The sequence below is a fragment of the Anastrepha obliqua genome, chromosome 5 (genome assembly GCF_027943255.1).
Source record: "Anastrepha obliqua isolate idAnaObli1 chromosome 5, idAnaObli1_1.0, whole genome shotgun sequence".
NCBI lineage: Eukaryota > Metazoa > Arthropoda > Insecta > Diptera > Tephritidae > Anastrepha > Anastrepha obliqua.
In genome coordinates, this window is record NC_072896.1 from 56,561,386 (window position 1) to 56,574,904 (window position 13,519).

At 36.2% G+C, this 13,519-nt stretch overlaps 1 protein-coding gene across 1 annotated transcript in view; it reads right to left on the reverse strand.

Annotated features, from left to right (window-relative positions):
- Window positions 1-1,599: 1,599 nt before the first annotated feature.
- Window positions 1,600-13,519, reverse strand: part of LOC129247903 (insulin receptor substrate 1) — a 32,941-nt gene continuing 21,021 nt past the window's right edge. Inside the window, exons 7-9 of the mRNA XM_054887263.1 lie at window positions 7,302-7,357; window positions 7,016-7,235; window positions 1,600-3,077 (exon numbers count right to left, since the gene is read on the reverse strand). Of these exons, the coding sequence (XP_054743238.1) occupies window positions 1,643-3,077; window positions 7,016-7,235; window positions 7,302-7,357 (1,711 nt within the window). The 3' untranslated portion in view covers window positions 1,600-1,642. The remainder of the gene's footprint in view (window positions 3,078-7,015; window positions 7,236-7,301; window positions 7,358-13,519) is intronic.

The window sequence follows — 13,519 nt, forward strand, 5'->3', positions numbered from 1 at the left end:
GGTCAATGTTCAAAAATTCACGAACCCGGTTCACATCTTCGTCTGTTTGCGGCGTCGAAGGCCTTCCAGATCGCTGTTTGTCTTCGACGTCCTCCCGGCCTTCCTTCAACGACTTGTGTCACCGTTTTACCTGGGCACTGGACACAGATTGGTCCCCGTAAGCCTCCTTGAGTAGCCCAATGTTTTCGGTACTCGTTTTGTTTAGCTTTACGCAAATTTTGATCGAGTAACGTTACTCCAACGATCGCTGCATTTTCGCCGCTGCAAAATCCTAACACACTTTTAAAACAGCTTTCACGCGCGGAGCGATGTTGACTGCACCGCTGTTGCCAGCGAACTGGGACCGGTTTCTAGTGGAAGGTCCAACGATCATTTTCCCCCACCAGCCGATTCGGTTGATCGCTTGGCAGACGCTCCGCGCGGGAAGGCTCATTACTTTTCAGTCCCACCGAACTAATTTTTGGTGTAATTAAAAGGGGAGTATAGTATACGAACCTACCGAATTTCTGGAAGATGAGATACCTAGAGTCTTAGTTGGAATGCTGGACAGCGCTTTGAGGAATATAAAAAAGTCAAAAGAATATAGTCTACAATACTTCCTCGAGAATAATGTGCCTGCCAACATGTACTCATTAGGTGAATTTGTGGTGATTAAACATGTCGATACCTCGGCTAGAACAAATCTCATGCAAAAATGCCGAATGTATGTAACACGTAAAAACCTACCAAGCAACCGCTACTTAAATAGGGACATATATCATTGATAGTTGACACATTTGCCTTACGATGGCATTGTTAAAACTATACAAATTTGGAAATGACTTTCATCTACTGACGAACGCAATCATCTCATTTAGTCATCCCCACCAGTTCAATAGATTTAGTAGGTTGGTCGCGATTTAACTAAATATTACTTCAATTATCCGATGCCTAAATAATATATATAAGTAGATTGCAAGATATGCTGCGTACCTGTAATAAGCACGGTCACTCTACTGCCGAGCTGAGAGTGAGACGACGTAAAAAATTAAATAAAATATTAATAAGGATTTTGTAGCGAAATCCTAATATTTGAATAAAATGTAAGACAACCCAATCAAAATATAATCATTGTAGATTTCATAAATTAATTCCAGCTAGATGTAAAAAATCTCCCTCTATGCATCGGTGGATACATTTATAAATTCGGCGTCTCTTTTCAGCTCCTCTCTTGAAGGTAGGGTATTGCAAACACTTTGGTGAAAGTTTTGGTCGGTAATGCGAACTCAACCGGTTCGGAAACTTTGGCAATTTATCTTTGGCCACTTTCAGTCGAATTACCGCGAGGTTCTGAACTTGGCTATATTTTTAAAACTTGCCTCTTACTCAAGAGCATGGAACCGTGCTGTAAGTACTACGCGATAGTAGGGAATTGGACACCTGCCAGTGTATTATTCTAGTTTACATCCCCCTACCCACTTTTTTCCAGCTGTCCCTGCCCACTTTATCTGCAACAATAGGTAGGTAAATAAGGTTAAATATTTTTTCTTTCCGTATATTGGCGTATATCTTCTGGAACGATTTTCGCCAAAATTTTTGAAATTAAAAAAGAAATACAACTGAGACTTGTGAATAATTTATTTACATATTTTTCTTCGATGCTTCAATTATTTAAGGTTTTAGAAGATGACGACGAATCGGAAGAATGCTCAAAATCTATTTTAGCATATGAATTATTTACCGTATTTATAATTGTTGAAAGATCAGCTTCGGTTTTATGGAAGTTTATGTTTTCTTTGGTACTGCTTTGAGGCAAATCTAACTTCGCGTAATACAATTCATAACTAGAACAAACTGATGAAGCTATAGGTGTGTTAGTTTGCTGTGCCTTACAGTTCCCAAGTAAACTTTCGTTTGCTCTGTTACCGAAACTCGTTAATGTTTGTGGCTCATTAAATCGCGTGTTTGCCAAGGATTTACATCGGCTTGGTACCGGATCAGATGACAACGAAGACGCATTTGAAAACACAGGACACTTTTCGCTAATTCCAGGCGATGGCAACTTTTGTTCTTTATCTGACGAAGATACTGCTTCCGTAGATTCTTCACTTTTAACCGGAAGGCTTTCTGATAATGTGTTTTTCAAATTATATTCCTTATTGCAGATCTGAGACTTCTTTGAGGGTTTGATACTTTTTTCGGCATCTAAAATAGAAAAACTCAATTTCTCTTCGGCACTACTATTTGAAGATGTTTGCATTGAAAGGTTGGAGTAAATGGACGAAAGGTATGCAATGTTTTCACACTGTAAGTAATCAGGCTCTTCCAAGTGTGTTGTTATCTGATTAGCACAATTTCCTTCATTAAATGTATGATCCAGCTCTTTAGGGCGAAGACAAAGAGGATCTTTTTGTTTTTTCAAGACATTTTCTACAGGAATGTATTTTCCTTGGGCTGCATTTTTAACTTCTTTTATTTTTACATTTGTCGCTGTTAAACTATCATTCGTCTTTGGTATTTTTACAAAGCATTCGTTAGAAACAGGCGACGTTGGTTTATTGATTAAACAATCCACTGGCTTCATTTCCAAATACCCACTTTCCCCATGGTCTGTTATTTTAGAAGAAAAAGGCCGGGTATAATCAAATTCGGATTTTGAAGCCGAATCATTTAAACAGCTGTTGGTATCTCTTTCAGGTACAGCTTTACCATGTGTTTTATGGCTTGAACTTTTTGAAAAATCTATCTCCATTAAATCGCTCATACAATCCATTGGAACTTGACCATTTTGAATCAAAATAGGAGCACTCGTAGACTTTTTATCACAATTAGTGTTTAAGTCCGATTTATATCCAGCTTCGTCAGTACCAAAATTCAAACTGTTATTGCTAATACAACTTTGATTGAAGCGCGATCTGGGAAATAAAACAGCGCGTTGTAGGTCACATTTTGGAATTTTCGCTCGGGATCCAACAGAAAATGCTCGGACTCGGACTGCATTCGTGTCATGTAAAATCTCATTCGAATTACCTAAACGTTTAACTTTGTTCTTGTCTATTTTACTTCCAATTGAGTATGACCGTTTAGGGCGTTCTTCCCTGCAATATACAATAAAAAATAATTATTTTGGGAGATGAGAATATGTAAGAATAATTTGATATAATTAGGAGTTGTTTTCCAATTTCCAAAATGTTTGTGATCAGAAATACTGGCTTAAACTTATAAAAAAAAATTAAATTTCAAATAAAATTAAAATATTGATTTTATTTAATATAATATTAAATTTTTAAGGAGCAGTATTCTATAATAAGGAACTTTGTTTATCATAAGCACCGATTATACTATCAGCCTTGAATCACTTACTTTAATTCAATATAGACAAATAGTTTTACTGCTATACATAGCTACCAAGAACCTGCACGGACATCAGCTGTCCGTTAGTTGACTAAATGACAATCCAGAGTATTGTTTACAAGCGCACGGAAGCATTTTGCCAAGAGTAAACGCGAAAAAAGAAAATCAGTAATGGATTTGAGACCTAATAGTGTGATTACATTATATTTGGCTGGAAAATCACAACCAGCGATTGTTCGTAAGCTCGAGCACCTTAAAGTAAATTATGTTTTTGTTTATCCCACCATTACTCGTTACAATGATACTGGTAGCATCGCGAAACGTCATGGAGGTGGTCATCAAAAAAGACTGCAACGTCACGTGAAATGGTTCAAAGAATTAAGAAGCGACTTCAGCGAAATCCCCGACGAAGTGGTCAATTTCCGAACATTGTGTTTTCTGCCGAGAAAATTTTTCAAATTGAACAATTCGTGAACTCCCAAACCGATAGGTTTTATTTGACCGACCGTTCATACGAGAATTTGAGTCGCCGATTGGACACCAGGAGGCAACACCCGCCACAGGTAATGGTTTGGGCCGTTGTAACCGCGGATAGGCGCTCTCAAATTGTTTTCATCGCACTTGGCTTCAAGGTAAATGCGAAATATTATTGGGAAAGTATTCTGGACGTTGCTTTGAAGCCGTGGGCAGACAAAGATTTCGGTGACAGAACTTGGCACATTCCCACAAAACTCGAGTAAACCAAGAACGGCTAAAAAACCATGTTCCGAACTTCATAACGTTCACACAATAGCTCTCAAATTCACCAAACACGAATCCGATGAATTATTCTCTTTGGGCCATTTTGGAGAGCAAGGTCCGAACTAAAAGATTCACCAATCTCGAGGCGCCGAAAAAAGCCATTATCCGCGAGTGGGTCAAAATACCTGCAAGCCACATTCAGCTTGTGATTCGTTTCTGGACCGTCGCAAGGAAATAGTCGAGGCAAAAGGTGGTAATATCAAGCAAAAGTAAATTGATTCTTAATTTTGTATTATTTTCAAACATTTTTTACTTAGAATTGAATAAAAGTAATTTTCAAACTAAATTTATGATTATTTAGTTACATTTTTTATAATTTGCAAATATTTCATATATATATATAAATAAAATATGTACAAATATCATTTTAGACACGCTTTCAAAATGATCAACACAATGAAGCGGCATTTTCAGTTTAATCTCGGAATAAATTTCAGCAACCCTTTCCGCTCTGACCAAGCAGATTTAAGTATGCCATAAGGGCGGCTAAAAGATCCAAAGCGATTGCTGGGTACACACATCGGAGGAAAAATCTGCAATAAGCTTTCACCTGCCTAGCAAGCATGTAGTAGAGGTGATCAAAGGACAAAGTTCAAGGCGCCCATCTTTGGTGAAACAGTAATTGCGATCACTTTAAAATTCTAACCGGTATTTTGGAGCTTTCCCTCAAGGGCAGTGCGGAAACAAGGCGTTGTGCATTGATCAGTCACCAGGGGGATAAGATCAAAGTTTCTGATGATACTTGAATGACCGTAAGTGATGTCAAGTCTGTAGAGCGAGCCTCTCAGTTTGACTACGGTACGTTCAGTGAAAGTTTTGCCTGCAATGTCCACATGTACAACATTTCGCATTGGCTTCTAAGCAAAATCTGTTTCTCTCAATGAGGTTGATCCATCGTCTTAATTTGCTCAAGCGGTAAATAAAATATGTATCTCTCTCATCGCATGCTAATGGTAAGAAAAGGGTACCATGGGGGAAGAAGAAGATCTCTGCCGTGAGGATGGGCACCAGGAAGATATTCGACTTAGCAAACATTTGATCTTAACAACCCTTTAAGGATACCCTCAAATTAACAAAAACAAAATAGATCAGAAGGATTCTGGAAAGATTTCTGCGAAAGCATTGAAAAAAGCTTTAAAGGAAATTGATTACGGAAAATTTATCAAAAAATCCGATTTCTCCAAATTACGTCCAGAAGACAAATGGTGACTAGAACTATTCGTGCGAGATGTACTAATTTCCTATTTTCTCGGGTGCGTGGGACTCCCTTGTTCGAGAACCCTCAAATTGTGGACCTAGAGCTTCTGCGGCAGCATGATAAGTTATAAGAAGACGAAATGAGCAATTAAGTGCTTCTAACTGTATAAATCTCTAGGACTAGATGACAGCTGTCCTGCTAAATTACAAATATCTATAAGGGAAGAATTTTTTCTATCATGAAGAATTTTAGATCAATAAGTCTCACCTCCTTAGCTAAATTTAGAAGATTGCTGGCCATATTCGAAGACAATTTCACCCAAATCACACCCCACCGTATCAGCACGCAAATTGCAAAGGCAAGTCCGTGAACACAGCTCTACACAAAATTTACGCTAGGTATATTTCTTGATATAGAAAGGTTTTTCAACAAGATCTGTCCAGATGCTGGCCCTCCCGTCAGACGGGTATGGATAAGCTATTGGTAGAATTTTTTCTTCTGAAAACTAACTACTAGGCACGCATGTAAATCTCAATGTAAATACTATGCTCTTCAAATAGCAAAGTCTGGTTGTAATGTCATAACTTATGTGGACAATATTGCATTTACAGTGACAGGAAAGCATCTTCAAATTCTGATTGAACTATTACAAGACGCTCTCTACAGTATGGATACTGGTAAAGGAAGAGTGGACTAAATGTCGAAATTCACAAAAAAATATAAAATATCTGCTTTCAAAGGCCCATCAGACTCAGTAAATCGAGTGGCATTTACACTTCGGGATTATTTTACACTATAAACTGACTAGAAGGGGAACTTATCTAAAATCAGTCAATTCTGCTCATTACGTGGGCATCTTTTTAGTGGTAACTAGACAGAAAGGAATGAACACAGAACTAGATCAATCATAAATCTTGACTTTTATTTGTACAGTAATTGGGACACTACCTACTCTAAATATGGAAAACGTATGTGGCTTCTCTTAAATGACTTCTGTAGTAGCTGCGGGAATGAGTAGAAGGTGGAGAGGGTTGTACACCTCCTATTTCCAGAACGCGACTTCCTGTATAAATTCTTACTTCTTTGGATATCTGGCATATCTTTAGAATCTGCAGCCATCCGTAATATTTCACCATTTATTAGGGAGACGAAGGAGTTCCATATTGCGAATTAGAGGATTAATTCGAGCCCAATCTACAGGCATCACATTGGGCTTCCAGACCGAAGTAAGCCCTTCTACGCCCTCATGGAGAGCGGCAACCACCATAACCTAACCTAACCTTGAACGTGCGAACTTGTAGCGACGAGTTCAATATTTTCATTTGCTCTCCATGCCCGGGTGGACCATGGCCGGGAGCTGTTTGTGAATTTATTGCCCGGCACTTTCGCACCCATGAAAGAATCAAATCTTCACTTGGGACATCACGTAAACGTCCAATATTGTAACGTGAACAAAACCTACGATGAGCAGTTGCACACGAATCACGAATTGAAATACGTTTCGCGAACGCACCCGTCACCTGCGACATAGTGACTAAATAACCAGCATGAATAACGAGCTAATGGAATATCTGAAAATATCAATTTAACAACTCACTTTGTCACTAGCTTTATAAGAAACCGTTTCGTAGACATTTAGGAGTAATAAACAGAAATTCAAAAAATACATATGTATTTACTTACTTTTCCAAATCAGAGGGCTGCGCTGTTGAAATAATAATAGAATGCGTCTGAGAAGCTAAATCCGATGTCCCCACGCAATTTTTAATATTTACGGAAGGCAAAAAAGCCGCATCATCCAAAGTGATTGGCTTAGCTTGTTGCGCATTATTGTTCTCAGTTGAATCCAAAAGTTTAACAACTGGCGCCATAGAAATATACGCTTCTTTTTGAAAACTGATGCCTATGGGAACGTTTTAAGTTTTAATAACTGTTCGAATAAAATAATATATTTTTACTCTGTACTCACTATCTGAAATCATCAAGTCCTCTGAGTTCTCCTCTGGTATTGCTCTTTCGGCAGATCTATAATTAGATTGAATGTAAAGCAAAACAATTAAAGTTAATTAAGTAATATAGTATTTTGGGTGATATAAAGGGATCAAAATTTTAAAAAATGGTCCAGCTTAAATTGTGTAAAGGAAAAGTTAGAGAGATATGCTGCTATCCTGATTTAAAATATAAGTATCTGCTTTCGAAGTCAAACAGAGAAATTAATGTGTGCTTTTGTGTCTATGAATTTATTAATTATTTTAGACTAATTCAGATGCCCTCTTTCTACTAATATTTATGTAAAAAGTTATATTTTTGATTGCATGTATGCGAAACTGTAGATCCGTCTTTCTCTCAAACGTAAAATTGGCTAGACATTCGTAACATGCGTTCACGGATCGAAAACAATACGAAAGTGAAGGGATCGTAATTAATTTTCAGTGCACAATAGTTTTTAAGTTTGTTTTGGATCATATTTTTAAGTCACAAGAGTTGTGGAACTGTCAAAATATTAAAAATTGTGTCCAAAATGTTTATCCCAACTTTAAATATGGATCCGAATTTATTATTTTATGAGCTCCAGTGAAAGTGAGGAGGACGCAAAAGTAGTACGGAGGCAGCTTAGAGATAGAAGCAATCCTTTGGCTATACCGAACTAAGCGTAAGCATATAAGAAATGAAGTTTTTCAAATAAATTAAATATGATGTTGTGTTTCTTCATCAGTGCGGACGTGTTTTTTCTTACGCTCCAATATATATCAAATATCTGTGTTTAAAGAAATAATCAAAATACAAAAACCAGCGAAATAGACGCTTTAACCAAAATATTGCAGATCGCAATACAGTTTGGATCAACAAAAACAATTAAACTAAAGAAATAAATAAAACAAAAAACAAATAATAATAAAAACAAAAACAAAAAATAAGTAAAGTCTATCCTGTTATGCCAGTAGAGCGAACACCACCTACACCGAGTTATGCTCGTAGTGACAACAAACTCCCACCGGATAAAAATAATCTCATTGCACTCTCTCAAACGTGTTTGCTCAGTGCGCGTAGTCAAAAAATATCAAGTGAGAGTAAAAATTACTCCTCTCTTACCGCTCTAATAGGCAGTCAACAAACGAAAAACGCCGCATCATCTGTGAACCCGGCAGATGCGCTCCCTTGGACTGCTCAAACAGAAGAGCTAAAGAGCAGCAAAAAACATAAAACCAAAGCACAAAATACAACACAGACAACACTAAAAGAGTACTGGCTGGGCAATCCAGCGTCTTCAAACAAGTTTGCTCTCCTAGCGGACGACGATATACTAGAAGAACAAAGCGACAGTGGGATAGTTCCGAATACCAGCCAACGAACTCCACGCATGCAAAAACCTCCACCTATATACGTTCAGAATGTCGAAAATATAAAATCTCTAGCTGACGCGTTGAATTCGATACCAAATATATTTTACGAAATTAAAGTACTTAGCAAAAACGAAATAAAATTACAAGCAAAAGAGTCTTTACACTATAAAAAAATGATAGAACTACTTGAACAAAAGCTAACAAAATACTACACGTTTAGACCAAACGATGAACGAGGATTTAAAGTAATACTACGTAATATGCACTATTCAACTGACACCGAAGAAATTAAACAAGAGCTAGCTGAGTTAGGTCACGAAATAACAAACATTCATAGCATACAAATAACCAACTCAGAACGCAAAAAACAACCACTTTCCCTATGTTCACTTGAATTAAAAACAAAGGATAATAACAAAGAAATATATAGTATAACTAATCTTCTACATTGCAAAATTAGTTTTGAACCACCCCGACAAAAAAGAATAGTACCACAATGTACAAACTGCCAAAGATACAGCCATACGAAAAATTATTGCCAAATAGACCCAGCGTGCGTAAAATGTGCAGGTAAACACAAAACAATTATATATCCAATTAAAGACAATAATAAAAATAGCATACATTGTGGGGAAAATCACACAGCAAATTACCGCGGATGTGCGATATATAAAGCAATACAAGTCCAGAGATACCCGGCACTACGCAAAAAAAGTATACAAAACGAAAAAGAACAAATGAATAACGAGGCAATCGAAACAAACGCAAATACAACACGAGTGGTGCCAGGCATAACATACGCCCAGGAAACAACAATCAACACAAAACCAAAAGAACAGAATCAAACAAAAAATAACATCGAACATGTTCCAAAAAATAACGACGATATGATCGAACTAAAAGAAATGATGAGACAATTAATAACCCAAATGACAAGTATGATGAACATATTAACACTGCTCGTTACCAAACTAGATGAACGAAAGGAATAGAATTAATTTAGCTATATGGAATGCGAATGGACTTGCTCGCCACGTTCTGGAACTTAAATTATTCTTAATAAATAAATCAATCGATATAATGTTGATCTCTGAATCTCATGCCACTGACAAAACTTTTGTTAACATACCGAACTATAATATACATTACACAAATGAACCCGACAACAAAGCCCACGGTGGGACAGCAATTATTATCAAATGAAATATTAAATACATTGAACTGGAGGTATACAGAGAAAAAAACATCCAAGCCACCACAATAGCCATAGAAGACACAAAAGGGCAATTAGCAATATCTGCAGTCTACTGTCCCCCCAAATATAACAACTCAAAAGAACAATACCTGCATTATCTAAAATCGCTAGGGAATCGATACTTAGCCGGAGGAGACTACAATGCTAAAAATGTACTTTGGGGGTCAGGGTTAACAAATAAAAAAGGGAGGCAATTAATTGAATCCATTAGAAAAAATAATAGTCGGTTTATTAGCACAGGTGAGCCAACCTACTGGCCAACAGATACGAAAAAACAACCGGACTTAATTGACTTCTGCATAATTAAAAATATGCCATATGAAAATCTGACAATAAAATCATGTTTAGAGCTATCCTCAGACCATTCACCATTAATTATGACCTTACTTGGACCTATTGAAATAAAACAATATCTGGGCCTATATAGTTCTAGAACGAATTGGACTAATGCTTGCCAAATATATATTAGAGCAAAAACTCAAAATAAATATATCACTGAAAACTTAAGATGAAATTGACTCCGCTATTGTATATTTCAATGATAGCGTAATACAAGCAGTTGCTTCCTCTACACCCACACCGAAAATGACAAATAAAGAAAATATCCCAACTTACATTAAAGAGAAAATCGGCGAAAAAAGAAAACTCCGCAAAACATGGCAAACCACCAGACATCCAGCAGATAAAACCAAACTTAATAACGCGACAAATGAGCTAAAAGCACTACTTACAAAACACAAGGAGAGTAAACTTCGAAATTATATGGCAAACCTGGGAACAGCAGCATCTACAAATTACTCTTTATGGAAAGCAACAAAACACATTAATGGCGTTGTAATACATAAACCTCCCATCAAAACAGAAGCCGTGCAAAAACAAGCAAAGAAAAAGCCAACACCCTAGCCAGACACTTCTTAGACACATTTACATGCAAAATGGATAATCAAAACATTAACATTAAATCTGATAACATAATAAACGTTCCGCAAATCAAAACAAGAAAGACCACCATAAGCGAAATTAAAAATCAAATAAGACCGCTAAACGATAAAAAAGCTCCAGGATATGATCAAATAAATGGAAAAATTTTAAGAGTTACCTGAAATAGCATTGCAATACATAAGAAATATATTTAATTGCATGTTAGAGACTAAATACTTCTCACGACTATGGAAAATTGCTCAAATTACCGCCATACCAAAACCAGGAAAAGATGTCACCAAAACTGACTCATATCGACCCATCAGCCTATTGCCAATTCTTTCAAAAGTGTTTGAAAAAATATTGTTCGACCGACTAGAACCAGTTTTGGCAGCAAAAAAAGTGATACCAAGCCATCAATTCGGATTTAGACGGCAACACTCAACAGTCCAACAAATCCACAGGGTTGCTAACAAAATACTTAACGATATGAATGACAAAAAATACTGTGTAGCTGTATACCTGGACATTGCAAAAGCCTTTGATAAAGTTTGGCATAAAGGACTTTTGCATAAGCTCAAACGAATCTTTCCACAAAACTACTTTGAACTTTTGAAGAGCTACATAACTGATCGAAAATTTGATATTAGATATGAAGACGAATATTCCGATATTCTACCAATGACAGCTGGAGTACCACAAGGCAGTGTATTAGGTCCTGTTTTATATCTAATATACACCGCAGATGTGCCAACTCCGACAACAGATAATACAATGATAGCAACGTTCGCGGATGATACTGTATTAATGGCATCAAACAATGACGAAAAACTGGTGACCTTTATACTTCAAAAATTAATAGACAATACAGTAAATAGGTTTGACGAATGGGGTATAGAAGTTAATAAAGACAAAACTATACAAGTTGTATATACAAACAAAAAGACATCAAAATATAATCTTACCTTAAAAAACAACAAAATAAAAATCTGCCCAGCAGCAAAATATATTGGAATAACTATTGACGAAAAACTAACATGGAAGCAGCATATCATTAACAAAAGAAACCAAATTAAGAATAAGTACCGGCAATTAAGTTGGCTAATCGGACGAGCATCAAAACTATCACTTTATAATAAGGTGACTATATACAAAACAATTAATACTCCTATCTGGAGATACGGAATATAAATATGGGGAACGGCTAAAAACACAAATATTCAGCTCATACAGCGAACACAATCCAAAATATTACGAAATATAACAAATGCTGGTCGGTTTATTTCCAATTATGCCATACATCGTGACTTAAACGTAGACACTATCCATGAAACAATCACAAAATGTAGCACTAAGCATATACAGCGACTGTCAGTCCACCAAAACGAAGAAATGCGTAAAATAGTACCGGCAGAAAATATCAAACGAAGATTAAAGCGACTCACACCGACTGATCTAACTATAAGATTTACAGTGTAGTTACAAAAAACCATAATAATAATAACAGATTCTTCTTACATTGGTAAAAGAACATAATAGACCCTAATTGTACAAAAATTACATATTGTTAGTATATAACAGACTCTAATAAATAAAGGGGAGATATAAACAAAAAAAAAAAAGTTTTATTGCAGACTACTTAGTTGGATTCACAACATATACTATTCGCGCCAGAAGATTCGACCAGATCCAAAGAGTGGCTTCCACACTTTTCTGGCCAGACTTTTCAACTTTGGACGTGAATTTAACATATTACTATTATAGCTGACTAACTACTTATTGAATAATCTTTTAAAAAGGAACCTTGAATAGGACAGAAAAAAGCCAGACCCGGGTGCCCAACCGAAGGTTTTAAAAAAAATGTCTAACGGAGGGTTAATTACGATAGTTTTTTTTCAGTGATTGATTGCATTGATGACAAATAAATCAGATAAATCCGGTATTTATTACTATGTTTTTATAAGGTTTGCGATCACACATACAAATTTTACAATAACTATGAACAATTTTTTGTTTATGAGCAGGAACGGAATTTCGCTGGGGGTAAAATCACGCATTATCAAACACCTTCGTGCTACTCGCCAATTCTACTTATACTTCTTACAAACAAACAAACAAACAAACAAACAAACAAACAAACAAACAAACAAAGTTTTCCTCTTTATAATATTAGTATAGGCAAATACTTAATAACTTTGATTTTAACGCCTTTTTCAATAAAAGGAGAGGAAGCTTGCCGTTTTGTTAAATAGTCCCTTACCATAACGGGTGATACCGTTTCCCTGCTATTTTATATGTGAGGATATCGTCCACACGTACTACATACATACATATGCGCGATCATTTGGTCGTTGTTACCTTGAAATAAAAATAATTTTTCTTCACTAAAAAGGATTGCGCAATTTGAGTATTGCCGGAAGAATTAATTATTCTGCATTATATCTCAAGTTTTGTTTAATTACGTTTTGTGGCTTATTCATATCGCACACTCAATCAGTTGGAGATACGTATCCAAAAACGAGCTCAACCAATAGACTAACAAGCAGTTAAACTAAGATCCAAAAACTTATTGTCAAGCTTAACTTTACTCCTAAGCGATTTAGTAAATAAAGCCACAGAATAGAAAAAAGTTGCTACTAAAACGAGAAAAAATTGACTTTGCTATTG